The sequence below is a fragment of the Mastigoproctus giganteus genome, chromosome 2 (assembly GCF_048544385.1).
Source record: "Mastigoproctus giganteus isolate SK-2022 chromosome 2, ASM4854438v1, whole genome shotgun sequence".
Lineage (NCBI taxonomy): Eukaryota > Metazoa > Arthropoda > Arachnida > Uropygi > Thelyphonidae > Mastigoproctus > Mastigoproctus giganteus.
In genome coordinates, this window is record NC_143576.1 from 170,916,745 (window position 1) to 170,936,521 (window position 19,777).

Here is a 19,777-nt window from a genome sequence, read left to right on the forward strand (position 1 = left end):
TAATCTAAGTCGTTATATGTATTTATTTAAACGTACAATTTAACTGCTAACGAAGTTCAACTAACGCTAAGATTTTTACTTACTAAGATAGTAAGATTTTTCCCCAGAATCTGGGGTTTTTCATCCAGCAAAACAGACAAATCGACCATAGAACACACGCAATTTGCAGAGATATGACACACAGCACGGCCAGTGAATTTAATTATTCGGGTGGCCTAAAAATAATAGTTTTTTTTTTTTTTTTTTAGTACTATATTCCGAGGACAAGGGAAGCAACAATCAACTGATCTATGTTATCAGCCATCTAATTAAATTGGTTATTTCATTGATAATTAACGATGTTACTAATTGTGATTAATATTAATGCTATTAATATTGATGCACTCAGTTATAAATTAATTATTTAATTGTTTTTTTAGTAGTCATTAATTAAATTCTACTCGTATTTTCAGATTGCAGCACTTAAGATTTACATTGTCTTGATTGATTCTTTGAAATTCGGTACAATCCCTTGCATACTAAATAATTTCTTCTAAAGAAAATGTAGTTCTGCAATTTACAAATAATAATAATAATAACATAAAACAATGTTTTCTGCGAACAGTAAGTGATTTAAAATGTACCGTCTATTATCCTATTCGATATAGAAACTTTATCGGCAGGAGACGTGTGTGTTACACTGCGAGGGTTTTGGAGTTAAAGCTCTTGCACCGGTGGCACTGGAAGTTGTTGAGCAAGTGGCCACACTATCCTGCAGGATTCATAAATATACAGTATTTTTAAAAGAAACGCGATGGCAGACGATCTTGATGATACTGCAACAACTGTGGAGGAACAAAAGCCACACAAGAAGGTTGCTAAACATGATAGTGGTGCCGCGGATCTTGAAAAAGTTACGGACTATGCCGAGGAAAAGGAAATTAGTTCTCAAGATATTACTGGTGTAAGTAGTATTGATTGGTTAAACATGAAAACAAGAACAGAAAAAAACATGCTTTTGTGTATAGAGTGATATTCCATATTTTAAGCTCGAGATAGGACGTTCACACTATCGGGCTGACTGACAAAGCTAAAACGTGTGTCATGTAAATATATGTCAGTTATGTGAATTAACCCGCACTGCAGGCTTTAACTAAATTAAGCTACAAGCAAAGCTCTTCCACAGTTTGCAGTTTAATCCTGCAAACGATAAAGGCCGGATTCTTGGTTATAACGCACCCGTGTTAGAACAGGGTGATGCCTTTTATAAATATAAAATCCAGATGCCAAAAATAAATAAATAAAATAAAATAAAATAAAATAAAAAAATATATATTTATTTATTTTTATTTTTTTTTTTTACAATTTTATTCACCATCTAGAAAATATGTTTCATTAGTCCCTGGTAAGTATATACATAAAAATTTGTTATTAATTTTCATGAGATACTACCTTTTCTGACAAATGCAAAAATATGCCCACCCATCTCCTCTTGGCCCACTTGATATCAATGGTATAACTGTTGATCCTGCTTAGGTTACTGACAAACTGAATAGGTATTTTGCATCTACATTCACACATGAGAAATGCATTAAGGAATGTGGAGGCAGAAGTTTATCAACCCCGGGGGCTCACATCTGGTGAGTATGGGCTTGGCACACCCAGGGTCCTGAGCTGGATATCATCAATCTTCTCTTTCTTGGTGATTCTCTTCTACTTTTGACTCTCTCTCTCCCTCAGGAACTTTTTTTTTTCTTGGTGCAGCATAAGCCTCAGGCTTCCTTGCATCATATGGCTATTAATAATAATAATAATGGGGAGCTAATGATTTTTTGATAGCTAAGAGGAATTGTTGAAGCTGTAGACAAGATGTGTAAATGTACCCCCCAGTTCAAAAAAGGTGATCTGAGTAATTACAGACCTGTTAGCTTAACTTCTGTTCCAGGGAAAATAATGGAGTTACTGGTTAAAGAAGTAATGCAGGACCATCGAGAAAGGAGTACAGTTACACTGCAGTTACAGCATGGATTTGTTAAGGAGTGATCATGTCTGACCAATTGGATTGAATGCTATTATGTAGTAACCAGTGCACAAAATAAAAAACTTTTATGTGAATAAAAGACTGCTGTCTTTTATGTATACTGCACATAAAATACTGCTGTCTTTTATGTGCATAATGCTAATGGCATTCTTCTTGTTCAGACTACACATGAGGGGTCATAAATTCAAATTGATGTGAAAAGTTTGCCTTCGGCCAGTGGGTAGTTGATTGTTGGAGCAAACTTCCAACTGTTGTCAACGTCAGTAGTTTGAATAAATTCAAGGTTGAAGGGTGCGGGCAGGTGATGTGCAGAGTTTTTTTTTTTTTTTTCCTACTCCTGTATAAGCTTGCTTTCTTGCATCATTTATTGCTACTAATAGTGATATCACTTGATGTGATTGTAATGTTCCGTTATGAAATCCACACAATTTAATTACACTGAAAATGTGTAACTGTCAGTACAGAAGGATAAACATCACAGAACACTATTCAAACTACACCACACAACAGCATGACTGGGGAGTTGAACATAGATAAATTACTCATACATAACATAGGAAACAGTTTTCACATGAGAAACAGTAGGATCAAAGGAAAACGGTCTATTTTAGCATGACCACTTATTGTTATGAACTTCAGTACAACATAACCAAATTCAAATTAATTCAGCTTCCTTATTTATTTATTTATTCATGTAGCCAGTTCTGCTGAAACTACACTATTATTAGTGTAGGCAGTTCTGCTGAAAATACAAATTATCTGTGTAGGTAGTAGTAGCAGCAGTAGTGGCATGTGATGCAAGAAAGCAAGTGTATGAGCTTATGCAGCATCAGCCAAAAAAAAAAATTACATTCTCTCCAAATGCCTGTCCAGTTCCTTTTTAAATTTATTTAACCTATCAACTTCCACAATGACAGATGGAAGTTTGTTCCAGCAATTAACCACCCGCTGGCTAAAGACAAATTTCTGCACATCTATTCTACATCTGTCTTTTCTTAATTTGAATTTATGCCCCCCTTAGAGGTTCGTAATCTGAACAAGTGAAAGGATCCCATCAGAATTCAGTGTGCTCAACCCATTCAAAGCCTTATACATCTCAATCAGATCACCACACAGGTGCCTAGTCGCCAGCCACTGCAATTTGCAGAACTTAAGCCTCTCTTGGTAAGAGGATCCCTTCATTCCCCTCACCAATGTTGTTGCCCTTCTCTGTACATGCTCAAGCAAATCTACATCCTTCCTAAAATGAGGCCTCCAGACCTGTATGCAGTATTCAAGATGTGGCCTGACCATTGCCTTATACAGAGGGACAATCACCTCCTCCCTGCTAGCAAAATTCCTATATATCATTGACAAAACCCCATGACCTGCCCTGGCAGCCTGTCTGCATTACTCAGAAAACTTCATATCTGACTGCAAAATTACTCCCAGGTCTTTTTCATTTTCTACCATCTTAAGTGTAGTACCACACAGTTGGTACGTTTCTCTGGGGTTACTTCTACCCATATGCAGTACTTTGCATTTGTCAAGGTTAAACTTCAGTTGCCACTTCTCAGCCCATATACCCAAATCATCTAGATCCTGTTGCATTAGCACACTGCCATTACTGTCATTAACAATCCTGCCAACCTTTGTATCATCTGCAAACTTCGACACTAAGCCTGATATACCTTCATCAATATCATTGATGAAGGTATATCAGGCTATATCAAAACAACAGAGGACCCAACACCGAACCCTGTGGGACTCCACTAATAACATTAGTCCATGAAGAGCAGCACCCATTAATTACCACCCTCTGTCTTCTCCCACTCAACCATCCTTTTATCCATTGTAGCAATGGATAAAAGGATGGTTAATATTACCCTTAATACCATTCTGCTCCAATTTGTACAATAGTCTTCCACGCGCAACAGTGTCAAAAGCTTTCCTGAAATCCAAATATATATCAAAATTATTTTTTGCATCCAGTTCCTTTGTAACCACATCATAATATCCTATCAAATTTGTCAGACAAGACTTTCCCTTAACAAACCCATGCTGTCTGAATTATTGCTGCAGTCTTGACTAGATGATCCTGCAATGCATCTTTAACCAGTGACTCCATTATTTTACACAGAAGAGAAGTTAAACTAATTGGTCTGTAATTGCTCGTGTCACCCTTCGATCTCCCTTTGTGAATTGGGGATACATTTGCACATCTCCAGTCCGTGGGGACCTCCCCTGAGTCCAAGGATGCTCTCATAATTATGGCTAAGGGTTTGCTTTGTTGCTTTGATGCATCCTTTAATATAACTGGATAGATCCCATCCACCCCAGATGCCTTTCTTATGTTTAACTTCAACAATTTCTCCTCCACTTTGCTCTCAGTTATTACAAAATCATTAAGCACCCTGCTACAATTTGATAACCTTCTGTCATTTTCAAACCTTAATAACTCCTCGTGTATGAATGTAGATGCAAAATATTCATTCAGTTTGTTTGCTATCTTTGCAGGATCATTAACAGTCGAACCATCGATATCAAGTGGACCAATCAGATTCATCCCTTTCCTTTTAGAGTTTATATAAGTAAAGAAATCCTTGCTGTTTTTCTTAGCATCTTTTGCTAAAGATTTCATGTAATCTGCCTTCGCCTGCCTAACCTCCTTTGTCACCTGATTACAGACTAGCTTATGTATGTCAGCCATAGATTTATGAGTTGCTTGATAATTTATATGCATCCCATTCATTTTTCTTCTCTGTCACAAGTCTCATTAGTTCATTTGATAACCATTTAGGCCTAAACCTTGAACAATATTTCTTAATAGGTATGAAACTTTTAGTAGCATCCACGATTAATTCCTTGAATGCTTCCCATTTAAAATTTACTGTTGGTAACATCGTCAGTTGATCCCACTGTACAGAATTTAAAAACTGTCTGAGACTACTGTACTCACCTGTGATCACTGCCACCTAGTGGTTCCTTTATCTGCAAATTCTTAATACACGAATCACTGCTGATAACCAGATCAAGAGTATTACCCTCTCTGGTTGCCTCTCGAACATGCTGCTGAAAAAAACAATCATCCAATAAATCCACAAAAGTCTTACTAGTGTGTGAGTGACCAACCACAAGTTCCAGTCAATATCTGGGAAGTTAAAATCCCACATTATAAGACATTCGGATTTACTAGCCCACTCTATTTCTCTGTACAACTGTTCATTGTACTCATTCAAGTCATTAGGCCTATAACACACTCCTACTCTTATTTTTGCTTTCACAGTGCTTATGTCACACCAAACTGACTCAACAGTGCACTGTTCATCTATATCAACTGGATGCACTTCTTTTGATTTTGTTTTTCTTAATTAACGGCATAACACCTCCTCACTTCCTATCCTGTCTATCCTTTCTGTTCAGGTGTGAAGATAATATTCATAAGGGATAATCAGTGGTTGTGTGTTGTTGTGATTGGTTATATAGCTAAGTGAGCAATACTGTTTTGCTCCACACATCTCTTCCTATTATTGAGTGAAAGTCCACTGCAGTGCCCATACTGTCAAAGACAACTTACTGTCCTTCATTTTCTGGTTGACTGTCCCTTACATTCAGCCATCCAGTCAAATCTTTCAGTCATTTTCCATGTTCAGTATATCTCACATGATCTATCTCATTTTATAGGAAATGAAGCAAATAAACAAATATAGATGAACTTTTGATATATTTAAAATGTATTGGCCTGTACAGGAGGATATAATTTAACATCTATAACGATACATTACCTCTACATAACCTATGAACAGACACAATTTGGCCACAGCAGCCCTTGTGTCATTAAACCCAATAGCAACAACAAAAACAGCTGTTTTTCATACCTGGTTTTCATCCCTGCCTGGTGAAGACAGGCCAATTTTAATTGGAATGGGCATGCATTTTTGTATGTATAGTGTCATTCATGAACGTTAATTCAACTCTGCTGTGGTTCTTTGCGATGAAGCTCTGTAAAAGAGCAAGAATTGGAGTGGACAGTTGCCTTTTTCATAATGAGTACCAAGTGCACAGTGCACAAACAAGTATTAATTGCAGTAGTTATTGACAAGCAAATTTTAATAATCCATGGTGGTCCAACCCCACTCTTCTTTAATCCACTAATTTTTTTTTTTATGAAAAACCAATCACAAAACTTAATAGAACCTATTGTACTTAATACCATGCATGGATTGAAGATTGGGAAGATGAAAGAAAATAGTTGTTAACATTAGACATGAATGTCTCCCGATTGTAATTTTCAGGAAATATGTATGAAGGGAGTTTGTTCTAGAAAACAGAAGTTGAGGGAATTAATGAAGAAAAAGAAAAGTCAGTTTTGTGTTGGTTTTGTTGGACAGTTGGCTGGTTTGGAAGAGAGAGAAAGGAAGAAAGAGAGCAGGAATTATAAATTCTCATTATAAGTATCTCTAGAAAAGGTGCATCAGAAACAGAACATTTATGAGAAAGAATGTGTAGAGACTTTGATAGAGATGGGTCATTAATTAATCTAATTGTCCTCTTTTGAATGAAGTCTAGAAGAGGGGGAGTGGGGGGCACCAATTATTTAGATGCAGAGGAAGCAGGATTTGTGATGTGCTTATGTCAAGCGAGATTAGAAGTCAGGGTAATCCCTAATAGAGATATGTGATCTTGTCTAGAAATCAGAGTGTCATTGAAGATAAGTGTGAGAGCAGAAGAATCCTTTTTCCAAGATATAAGACAGGACTGAGTTTTAGAAGGATTGAAATGAAGTAAGTTGTGCTATCATCAGAAAAACTATGCATAGAATTTCCAGTCAATGGAAGAAGGTCATTATTATTATTAGCTATATGGTGCAAGGAAGCCAGAGGCTTATGCTGCACCAGCCAAAAAAAAAAAAAAAAAAATTCCTGAGTTACCCTGAGAGAGAGAGAGAGAGAGAGAGAGAGAGAGAGAGAGAGAGAGAGAGAGAGAGAGAGAGAAGGGAATCACCAAGAAAGAGAAGAATGATGATATCCAGCTCAGGACCCTGGGTGTGCCAAGCCCATACTCACCAGATGTGAGCCCCCAGGGTTAATATAGAAGAGGAAAAGAGTGAGAGAAAGAACTGAACCTTAGGGAACACCAGCATTAGTGGAGAAGTTAGAAGACAAAGAGCCATTCACCATCACATATAATGAGAGGTCAGAGAGAAAACAGTTGGGAAACCATAAGACAGAAGCTTATTTAGAAGACCTTTATGCCAGAAAAGATCAAAAGCCTTTGAAATGTCAAGAGCAATTGCTTGAGTTTTACCAAACTTTTCCATTGAATTTATCCATAGATGGGTAACATAGATAATATATCACCAGTGGATCAATATAGATAGTATATCACCAATGGATCAACATAGATAGTATATCACCAATGGATCAACATAGATAGTATATCACCAATGGATCAACATAGATAGTATATCACCAATGGATCAACATAGATAGTATATCACCAATGGATCAACATAGATAGTATATCACTGGATCAACATTGATGGAATCCATACTGGCAATCATTGATCAGATGGAAGGTGTCTGGATAGTTTAGGAGTTGGCAGTTAATCGATTTCTCCATTACTTTAGAAAGAGTAGAAGTAAGTGCAGTGTGACAATAATTGTATGTGAGAGATTTATCACCCTTTTTAGGAACTGGTTGGTATGAGCAAATTTCTAAGGAGAAGGAAAAACAGCAGTGGAATATGAAAGTGTAAACAGGCAACACAGAACAGGAGTAGTAAGCTAATGAGCATAGGTTTTGAGAACAAGTGGAAAAATAACATCAGGACTTGGCATCAAAACTGTTCAAGATTCTTTTGACAGAACACAGGAGCCATTATTATTATTCAAATTATTCAAAGTATATGTATATGTTAAACAAACCTTCTGGCATATTATCCTATGGTGCAGCTATACAGGGCCAAAGCTCATGATGAAACTCCAGTGCTGCCGAACCATATAGATGGGCCTTTTTGGTGCACCTGCATGATTGAATGGTTATGTGAATATATATTGCGCTATTTTATATTACCAAGTGGTACTCATTTTGCAGTTGCCTGCATTCTCTCTCTCTCTCACATATATATTATTAGGATTGCCCGCACATGTACAAAAGTGTGGCCCAACATCAGGAATGCATCTTTGTTTCATAAATGTAATTTATGAAATTTCAGTTTATTATCTCTTGACATATTAATTATAGTTAAATTATAAAAAAAATATTATTAAATTATTACCCATGAAATGATATTTTTATTTTTATTAAAGCGACAGTTGTTTATAACATTTGATAATAACAATTATCATATTTTTAAAAGAAATTATTAATTCAGTTATTCCAAGCCTTTAACTTCATTTCATCTAGAGTTAGACTGGTAAGGGCTGGTTCTAAGTTAGATTTTTGGGAAAATCAACCATACCTAACACTTGTTTCATGTGCATCCAGCGATATGTATATTACATAATGATACTATTTTAGTGTTATAATGTTATGTAACATGTTAGTGTTTTGCAACATGTGGGCTTTCAGGATTGATTTAAGATCGAAAACAGTGAAAAAAAAAAAAAAAAGTGTATATATAAGCAGACGACTAAAATCTCCTTGTTTCCAAGTTACATCCCTTTTCGTGTTCCAGAAATTATCTGGGAAAAATGTCTCTTATGTTCTCTAGGTAAACAAATCATGTTACAACAGCTTAAGTATGTAGATATACAAGTTGATTACTATTCTGATGTGCATAATCTGAATATATTTTGAAATTGTATTTTACTGTTCATAATTATAACTTATTGTAAAATCATTTCTAATTGTAATTTATTCTTTGGGGGGGACATGTTTTTGTGCTATCATTTTCCATGACTATGAGGATTTCCAAAAAATACATGTTACAAATTTTAGACATGGCAAAAACACCATAACCTGGAAATTGATACTGAAGATTCTTCCTCTTGCTCAGAATAATCGCCTGAGAGGGAATTCAAATTGAGGAAAGACGGATGTAGGATAGATGTGCGGAAGTTTGCCTTTAGCCAGCGGGTGGTTGATTGCTGGAACAAACTTCCATCTGTCGTTGTACAAGTTGATAGCTTAAACAGATTCAAGGCAGAACTTGACAAACATTTGGAGCGAGTGGATGGGTGAAATAAGGGTTTTTTTTTTTTTTTTTTTTGGCTGATGCTATATAAGCTTGCTTACTTGCATCATGTGCCTTTGCTAATGCTAATTGGTAAGATTATGGAGTCAGTAAGGGTAAAGATGCAGTACAGGATTTTGCTAGGAATGGCATTGTAAATGAATTCTTGAGAATTCCCAAATCTAGTAAATTACTATAATGAGATTATAGAACAGCTGGATGCAAAAAAAAAAAACAAACTTGCAAGTTATATACTTGGATTTTGGCAAGGCATTGATGCAGCAGTTTCTCATAAGTTGTACAAATTTGAGCTGATCAAGGTAGGCAGGATTGTCCATCAGTGGATTAGAGGTGTTGAAGGACAGGAGACAGCAGTCATAAATTTACAAACATTTTGATGGTTTAAGCTGTTTAAAGAGGGCAGAGAATGTGGCAGATGATCCTCAAAGTGGATGACTGAAACTGACCTGCAGCCCTGAATTGGTGGATAAAGCATACAATTTACTAGCAAGTTTTTTGGGATAACTGAGAGGAAAGTGCAAGAGAAATTGTTGAAGCTAAAAGTAAATAACTCACTTGGGGCTGAATTATACATTCAGTTATATTCCAAACCATATGGACAAGGGAATGCCAGAGGTGAATTAAACTCTGGCAGTGAGCTAGATGATATTGTAATAATTGAGAGGACAGTGGAGGAGAATTTGTTGAAGATAAATATAAAAAAAGCACCCGGGGTGGATGGGATCTATCCAGTTATATTAAAGGAGGCAGCAAAGGAAGTAAGCAAACCCTTAGCCATAATTATGAGATCTTCCTTGGACTCAGGGGAGGTACCCATGGATTGGAGATGTGCAAATGTGACCCCAATTCACTCAAAGGGCGACACAAGTAATTATAGAACTGTTAGTGTAACTTCTGTTCCAGGGAAATTAATGGAAGCATTGGTTAAAGAAGTACTGCAGGATCATCTAGACAAGACTTTAGTTATAGCTCGGACACAGTATGGTTTTGTTAAGGGGAAGTCTTGCCTGACCAATTTGATTGGATACTATGATGTGGTCACAAAGGAATTGGATGCAGGGAATAACTTTGATATCATATATTTGGATTAGAAAGGCTTTTGATACTGTTGCACATGGAAGACTGCTGCACAAATTGGAGCAGTGTGGCATTGGAGGCAAATTGCTATTATAGATAAAGGGATGGTTGAGTGGACGAAGACAGATAGTGGTAATTAATGGACACTGCTCTTCATGGACTAATGTTATTAGTGGAGTTCCTCAGGGTTCAGTGTTGGGTCCATTGTTGTTTTCTGTATTTATAAATGATATTGATAGTATATCAGGCTTAATGTCCAAGTTTGCAGATGATACAAAAGTTTGCAGGTTTGTTAAGGACACTAATGACAGTACGCTGCTGCTGCAACAGGAGCTGTTGGAATGAGTACAGAGAAGGGCAACAAGATTAGTGAATGGAATGAAGGGTTGCTCTTACGAAGAAAGGCTTCTTAAGTTTTGCAGATTACAGTGTCTGGAGACTAGGCACATGCGAGGTGATCTGATTGAGGTGTATAAAGCTGTGAATGGTTTGAGCATGCTCAATGCTGATGGGATTCTTCCTCTTGCTCAGAATAATCACCTGAGAGGGCATAAATTCAAATTGTGGAAAGACAGTTGTAGGATAGATGTGCCGAAGTTTGCCTTTAGCCAGCAGGTAGTTGATTGGTGGAACAGACTTCCATCTTTTGTTGTGGAAGTTGATAGCCTAAATAAATTTAAGTCTGAGCTGGACAGGTATTTGGAACGAATGGAGGGGCGAAATGGGAGCAGGTTTTTTTTTTTTTTTTCTTTTATCTGATACTGCATAAGCTTGCTTTCTTCATTGTATGCCTCTACTAATGCTAATGAAGATGTGAATGAGTTACTGGAGGCCCCCCCTCATCGAAATGACTTCACAATCGATGATTTGATCAAGTTGCAGGCACAAATGCAAAATGAAGAAAGAGATGCTATTAGGAATAACAAAATATCCAATACATCTTGAAAAAGCCTGAAAAGTTTAAGAGAACTCATGCAGAAATTAGATATTATGATTGGAATCCAGAAATTCTGTCTGGATTCCAATCATAATATTGAAAGGAGCAATGTTCTTAGGGACCTTTGTGATGTCACAACTTGGTATAAGGTTCTTTATGAAAAGGAGATGGCAGCTCACAGCTTTCTTAGAATGAATTTTTGAAACAGGATTAGTGTATCAAGTATGTACAGTAATTGTTTATATTTCATTTAAAAAAAATCAAATTATTTGCAAATCTTTGGGAATATATATTAGCAAGTTGTATGAGTTTATATGGGAAATTTATTAACTTTGGCTTTCTAAGAACACAGTGTGTATATTACCCAAGCATTAGATGTATTTTTATATCATGACAGGGAATGTTGTGCATAACTATTTACCCATTGTTATTACTACACACAAAATATTTGTGATTTGTTTTTACTTTTTGAATGATATCCAGTTTATTTTTCAAAATTGCTTTTGGTCAGGAGCATGAATGCAGTAGCACATGCTCTTTGAGTGGACCAGGGTTCAAGCCCATGACTGCTAAATATGATTAATATTTGTATTGATTGATTTATTGTAAACTCCACTGACCTGGTGGGGTCGTGCTGGAGTATAAACAAGAACATTTTTCTTGTTAACCCCTAGCATGATGCTGTGAAGGGTATTGTAGAGTCGTGGTACCTGCATGTATCGGTGAACCTTACAATAAAGATCTTATTTATAAGTTTATTATAAAATGCAGGTGGTGACCTAACCGAAAACATTCACAGATGAAAGTTGTTAACTTGATGTCTAAAACAGATTCTTTATATATTTCCTTATTTTATGGGGATTCCAAATCTTTAAAAAATGCATTCCAAATATTTAACGTATTAGAATTTGTTATATGTAACAAATGCTTTTGTTCTTATGTTTATTGGGATTTGATTTTGTGGAATTCCCCATTTGAAGTTTTTACCATTGCATTACTAGGCCTTGATTTTGAATGAATAACTTCAGAGCTGATCATGTGAACAGAATATGGCTACTCAGGTATGAGTAGTCATATTTTGTCATAGTGAGTTTGAGTAGTCATAATTACATGACTACTTAGGTTTGAGTAGTCGTCACGGAATTGGCAGAAATGAGAGAATTAGGCGAGTTGTAAATGTTGGAGAGCTGAAGCAAATTTGTATTATATGTAAATCTTTTAAATAGGGAAAAGTAACATCTTAATGGATAGTGTTACAGGATAAAAAAGTTTAAATGTTCTACATGTGAAAACTTAGGTGGGAATGCCTTAGTTAGTTTTATATGTATGCTGCACAATTGTTACTAACATGCAATTTCTAATCCATTAAAATGTTTTGGATAGGTTTATGATGGTTAATTTTTTTTATTAGATTTAGTTTTCATTTAGAGATCCTAACATTGACAGAAATCAAGAGTATCATTTAAGACCTACAGTTCTGTTTTTTTTTTTATATTAAATTTTTTTCAGGCTATGTCCTTAATAGGAGATAAACATTCTAAAGAAACAGCAGAAAAAGCTGCCAGGCAAAAAGAGTTAGCTAAAGTAACTATAAAGAAAGAAGATGTTGAGCTTATTGTAAGTATAGTTCTTAATTTATATTACCTGTCCTAGTGCCGAGAAAATTTGCTTCATATTTATGTGCTTCCTTCAGAATTTGTGTCAGGTTTGAAGTAAAATAAATCATGGTATTAAAAATATATAATAAAAAGACCTTTCCTTTCTATGGCACTTGGAAGTCACAATTTCATTGTAGTGAGTTTAGAAGCCTCCTAGAATGATGTGAAGGGAAATTCTGTCTGTATTTACATATAATACATGTGGTAGATATTCCTTTAAGTTATATAAATGTGAGGTATACATTTTCAGATATATACCAATTGTATTTTTAGAAACATTTTTCAAAATGCACTTTAATTTAATGTAAATCTATAATTGACCCACCAGGACTCTTTTGAAGGAATTTTTAGAACTGCATAAGTTGTCTGAAACATTTCAAGGAATTTTTAGTGTGAACTGCACTGTGCATTAAATCAAAAACATTTGGGATTCATTAATAAAGTTCATGCTAAAAAAATGCCTGTCACAAGCAGCTGTGTGCAATTATCATTCAGCCTATGGGATGAATGATAATTACCTTCACCTGCCCATGTTTGGGCATCATTTGAGTTTTACCACTAGTACAGTTTAGTGTATAACTCCAAATCTTTCCTCCTATACTGTTTTTAATATGATGTGCAGGTTGTTATACTCCCAGGTGTACAAACTTACATTTTGCTGCAATATGGCCTTAGTTGCTAATTCTCCTAAAAACCAAATAACAAATTACATTTTGCAGCATTATAAACTAAGCTGCTATTTATCTCACTGAGGGCTGCCAGTCATGCTCCTTAACTCTTTTTGGTGTTCATATGGAGAATCAGTTGCTGTTATTTGTGCAAAAAGGTTATGAAGTTTTCGTATGCAGTTACTTTTTGGCTTCTTTTAGTTTTTAAGTGATTTTTGTTTTGTTTTAGGCAGAATTGGACACCCTGCAAGTTGGGTCTGGCTTGTAGACTTTTTCCACCAAGTTCTCAGTGAATTCTCCACCACCCCCCTTAAAAGTGTTAAGTTCCTATTTCCTATTCCTCAATAAAATTTTAACTTTCCATGACTTGTAGCTTCTCTAGACCTGTGTTGTTTTTTTTTTTTGTAATTTCTTTGAATTTAGGAGTGGTACCATGTTCGCTTACATAATCTTCTCCTCAGTGATCTCTAAATGTTTCTAAATCATGAATATATAAATGTGAAGCTGTTTTCTAAAATGAAACATTGCAAATGGGAATAAGAAGATTGTGAAGGTATGATGAGGGTCTTCGCATGCAGATGAAATGGGTGAGAAAGCATGAATGTCTTATAATGGACAATTAAATTTGGCCCTAATTGATTGTGGGAAGGAAGCTCAAGGGAAACAAAATTTCTAAATAAACTCGATGATTATTTGTACCAGCAAAAAATACTAGAGGTAAGAATATTCTAGACCTCATTACTCACAAATCAGATGACATCATAAGGCTTACATTGCAGGCACCATTGACAGGTAGCAGTCATTAATTGGAAGATGAAGAAAGATGTTGCAGTGGTTATAGGTATAGGTTGTATTTTCAGAAAAGGAGACTATGACAGTTCAAGACACTATATAGCATCTATCCCTTAGGCAGATTGCATAGGGAGGGTGGATACATTAAATTATGGAATACCTTTAAAGCAATAATCACAGAAGCTACAAATACATATATACCACTAAGAAAATATAGCACAAGGAGGATGCCGAGATGGGTGATTATGGAGCTAGCCAGTCCAACAGAGCAGAAAAAGTGACATGGGAAAGTTATAGAGCAATGAAAAGTACTGAGGCCTATAACAGCTACAAATTTATCTGTAATAGTACTATTGAAAATGTTAGTGTTGCCAAAGAAAATTGGCTCTAGAGCAGAAAAAGTGACATGGGAAAGTTATAGAGCAATGAAAAGTACTGAGGCCTATAACAGCTACAAATTTATCTGTAATAGTACTATTGAAAATGTTAGTGTTGCCAAAGAAAATTGAGGAAGCAGTGGCCAAAAGAACAAAGAATGGGTACAAGAGTTTTTCGTGTATGCCAATATGAAGAAGAAAACAAATCAGGCATTTGATCTGTATGATGAAATACTCTTCATGGCGAGGAGACAATCTGTAAGTGAAGTTGAGACATATAAAATTAGCAATTCTGGAATTACAGATGACTGTTTGTTAGAAAAGCTTTTGAGCCTAAAGGTAAGTAAGGCTTTTTGGGTTGACAGCATATACCCAGTAATTTTGAGGGAGGTGGCAGAGAGTGCATTGAACCATTGTGGTTAATTATGATGGCATCTTTGGACTTGGGAAAGATTCCTCTGGATCGGAGATGTGCCAATGTATTGCCAATACATAAAGACAGTTCTAAGAGTGAAGTAGGTAACTACAGACTGCTTAATCTGACTTCATGGTAGGCAAAATTTTGGAAGCAGTGATTAAGAGTGCAATCCAGGGACATTTAGATAAAAGTGACATTTTAAACACATGTTCTGTGTGTTTAAAATGCTACACATGATTCACATTGTTTTGTTAAGGAAAAATCAACTTTAACTAACCTGGTAAGCCAGCTTGACATTATTACTCATGAACTAGATGTAGGGAACAATTTTGACATAGTTTATTTGAATTTTAGCAAGGCCTTTGACTCAATCCCTCATGAGAAGCTACTGTATAAGCTGGGACATGTTGGGATTACTGGGAAGATTCGGAGATGGATTGCAAGGTGGTGAGCCATCTTAGGATCTCACTCGTTGCTTGTTCAGGGCAGAAGGTTGTGATTAATGGATATTCTTCAGATTGGTATAATGTCAAAAGTGGGGTCCCTCAGGTTCTTGGACACTTGTTTCTGATTTTCATAAATGATATTGACATGTAAACTAGTTGTGCTGGTGCCAGTAGTTCCAACCATTTTTGGAGCTTGAACTACTCCACAGGGAGCTGTTTTATTTGATGATCCAGAATTGGATGTATTATTTGGTGATCCAGAATTGGATGTACTATTTGGTGGAAATCTTGGAGCAAATGACCTGGCTGCTTGAATTGAGGTGGATGCAGATGCCCTGGTTGCTCAGGTTATGTGCAACTAGAGCATCTACATCTACCTCAATTCAAGCAGTCAGGTCATTTGAGGTGGCTAAATCCACCTCATTTCAAGCAGCCAGGTCATTTGCTCCAAGACTGCCACCAAATATGTTACAAGCAGCCTTTGTTGCTTCTTGTTCTGAAAAATTTTACTAATTCAAGGTTATTATTAGGGATTTCATCTTTTTCAATACATTTTTTCCAGCAGTTTTCAGTTGTTGTTGAGCTTATTTTCTCCCATGCTAATCCAATATTGTGTGCAATCTTTTGGTGTTAATGTTTTCGGAAATTTTAGAACTTGAATTTCTGAGTTCACAACATCAGCAAGTAGTTGCCCCAGTAGTGGGCTTTGAAGGCTTGGATAATGCCCTGATCCATGGGCTGAATTAGTGCAGTTGTGTTCCTTGGCAGAAACGTGACTCTGTCCTTGCACAGTTGTACAACTGTTCATCTGTGAGTTCACCATCTTGAATTACATTACACAGAAATTCAGGAAATACTTCTTCTGCTGTAATGTCACCAAATGCAGATTCATCTATGACTAGCCTAGGATATCCCATGATGTGCCTTCCCATCTCCAAAGCCACCTTTAAATGTATCATCATCTCCACCAGAGGCCTCCATAGCCGGATGGTCAGGAGCGTGAGTGCAGTAGCACACACTCTTTGAGTAGACCGGGGTTCAAGCCCCTGACTGCTGAATACGGTCGATCTGCCAACCCGCACTGGACCAGCGTGGCGGATTATGGTCCGTTTCCCTCAGCATGAATTGTTGAGGCTTCCATCCTGCAGTGGGTTGATAATGGCTACACTTTACTTTTTTACATCTCCACCAAGTAGCTTATGAAATTTAAGTGTTTTGTCTTTTCAAAATTACCCCGTTTATCAGCACTCCTTCACTATGCTTCTGTAGAAACCACTTATGTAAGTATTAGTCCACATCACTGTTTTCACAGTCTAGTTTTCTTTCTTTGGATGCTTACTTCATCTTCCATGGAGTCTATGAATGAATGAGTGGAATTTTTCTTCTTTCATCCAACCGCAGATCATTCCTTCTGGAATTCTACACTTATGAAATATACTGATTTCATTTTGCCACTCTTAACTCTCAGTAATTTTTAACTTTTCTTAAACCGTATAATTTTTTTCTTTTGATGGCCATTAATTCAGTCCTACTGAATTATTAAATTTTGCTGTGTTATTTTCTTTCTGATGCCCTAGAATATACTGTATTTTGAGAAAACTAAATCAAAACTAAACTGTCCAGCCTATTGTAGTGCCAAAGTGTAGTCACATGATTTCTCCACAAATCACTTGTTAGTTCATGTATATTTTTGTCCAGTTTAGCCCTTAGCAGTTTTTACTGTCCTAAGTGTAACTTTTAGTTGAAGAAAGAATGGCTTGTGTTGTTTTTTTAGCAAAATTTACATTATTTACTTTGTAAATAATGTATTACACTTGACGAATGGTAGCCGTATTCTTCTCCAGAGGTAGCTGTTTGTAATTAACGTTCAACTGATATAGTCTTTTATTGCATCTCTAGGTGAGGGAGAAACTGGGTGTCTACAGTAATTAATCTCTCACGAGTTCTGTTGTTTACAAAAAAAACTCTGCAACCGAATACAGGTAGTTCTCGACTTTACGAGTTAATTTGTTCCTAGCGTGTGCTCGTAAAGCGGGAATTTATTTCCCATAGACATAAGGTTAAAAATAGGGGTTACGTTATCAACAACGAAATTAGTTAGCTAATTAGTTTGTTTAAATATTGATTGATTTATCCAAAGAAATGAAAACGTAGTCTGTAAAATCAAGCAAATTATAATAATAGAGAAATTATTTACAACTTACAAATGTTAAAGAATGTCTATTCTTAGTCATCATTGACTAAATGCACACTCGTTGATCACTCATTATTTGCTCGGCACTCAGTTTGTTGCACAAGAAGTTGTCTTCTTCAGAAATGTTTCAAGAGGCATTTGTTTCCAATATAATCTTCTCTTTTAATTATAAATTTTATGATTGCATGCATAAGCATTTTTTAATGGCACACACAAATTGCAACTAACACAATTCGTGTGGAGTAATAAGTTTATGAAGCTTAAAAAAAAGGAATGAAGAGAAGATTCTGAAAATTTATTTGTTTTTTATATGATTGAAGATTTCAATAAAGAGGAAATTTCGGTATTTTTGCAAATCCAATAACATCAAGTTTACTACCCGTTTATAATTGCTTGCAGTAACCAAAAAGTCCAATAAACCAGAAAGTGCAAATTGTTTTATGGTTGTGACCTCCAGAAATGTGCTTTAGAAAAATATCACAAAGGCGTTTAAAATTAATTCTTATAACGGAACATATGATAACGATAAAAGTGTAGTGCATTTTAATGATTTGAATTGGTAACTAATACAATTTTCAAACCATGCTCATGACCTTTATATGGCCTTAAGGTCATGCTCGTGAGACACCAAGAGAGATAAATGGCTTAGTTATACAGCAGAAATTTGAACTGAGATCTTGAAATGAATTACCAAAAATCAATGTGTTATTGGGTTCATATTACAGTATTTTAATGATACGATGGTGTCTCTGGAACTGATTAATATTGTAAAGCAGGGCACACTGTATTGTATAGCTATGCACGTGGTTTGGAATGCGGTATTTATGAATGTTTAACATTCATGTTTTGCAATTAATGTTCATATTTCAATTTTGTTGATACTTGATACTTGGGGGAAAAATATCGTACACCTGGGAACTCGTAAAGCATGAATTGCTTGTATATCGAAGTGTGAATATACAGCCATTTTTAGCTAAACCCCCCCCCCACTAAGGTCATGTGTAGGATATACAGTAGTAGGATATACAGTGGATACGAGAGTATATACAGTATTCACTTTTTCCAGTTTCCATTATGAAATTGCTAGTTCTTTGAACACACTACTTTTTTTTTTCATGATTTTTTTGGGGGACATGGTCGTATCTGCAGCATAACTGAAACCGAAATGATCTGAAGGGGCATGTTATATCGATGTTGCACTGAACAAGAAAACAGACCCTTTTCATAGCTTGATCACAACTAATTCTTTTACTTTATACCAATTATAATTCTTTACAATTGTACAAGAAATGGTTACTTATGATGTCTGGAAAATTCCCCAAAATTTCTACTAGTGTTAGCTGTTACCAAGAATAACATTTGAACTGATTTATCCCATTTAAAAACTAAGTTATGTGATCATTGTAGTAAAAACTCAACACAAATTTAGAAATTGAAAAGCCATTAAACTTTATTACAAACCCTACCTGACTTTCTAGAGGGGGAAAAAAATTATTGTTCTTTGGTCAATACAGTGTAATTTGCTGTACTTTTAATGACTTTATAATACTTTTAATGAATTGACTCTTACTTTAAAAAGCTTCCAATAATTAATTTATTTAATTTTTAATGTTTGTTTCTTGTTGATAATATAGATAATAATAAGTTAGCAATAACATTCCCTTATTTTTTTGTTTTTGTTGCATAGATGAAAGAAATGGAAATTCCTAGGAGTGTTGCAGAACTGAAACTCCGTGAGCACCATGGAAACATTGTAGAAGCATTAATAGAATTAACGAATTAATATGTTATACTATCTTTTATTCTGTACTGTTAAATTAAAAAATTTATACATATCGATTATAAGATGTTAAAATTTCATTAGTAAGTATGGTAGTTTACATTATGGAACAACTAGTTTAAGGTTTAAACCATTAAATTAATCATTTAATTACAAAGCAGCTTAATTTATTTTTAACCTTCGTATTTATTATGTTAAAAAGCACCTTTCTAAAGAAATATATAGTGACTGCT

General features: G+C 35.5%; 1 protein-coding gene across 1 annotated transcript; it reads left to right on the top strand.

Annotated features, from left to right (window-relative positions):
- The first annotated feature begins 617 nt into the window (after positions 1-617).
- Positions 618-19,592, top strand: LOC150089746 (huntingtin-interacting protein K). The gene is made up of 3 exons (XM_090368780.1): positions 618-943; positions 12,721-12,828; positions 19,452-19,592. The coding sequence occupies exons 1-3, from the start codon at positions 794-796 to the stop codon at positions 19,545-19,547; spliced, it is 354 nt and encodes a 117-aa protein (XP_090224906.1). The 5' UTR covers positions 618-793; the 3' UTR covers positions 19,548-19,592.
- Positions 19,593-19,777: the final 185 nt, after the last annotated feature.

Excerpts from the sequence above, each read along its gene's own strand:
- LOC150089746 (XM_090368780.1), top strand. The coding sequence starts at position 794 with ATGGCAGACGATCTTGATGATACTGCAACAACTGTGGAGGAACAAAAG. Across the intron at positions 944-12,720 it reads GTTCTCAAGATATTACTGGT|GCTATGTCCTTAATAGGAGA; the intron begins GTAAGTAGTATT and ends AATTTTTTTCAG. Across the intron at positions 12,829-19,451 it reads AAGAAGATGTTGAGCTTATT|ATGAAAGAAATGGAAATTCC; the intron begins GTAAGTATAGTT and ends TTTGTTGCATAG.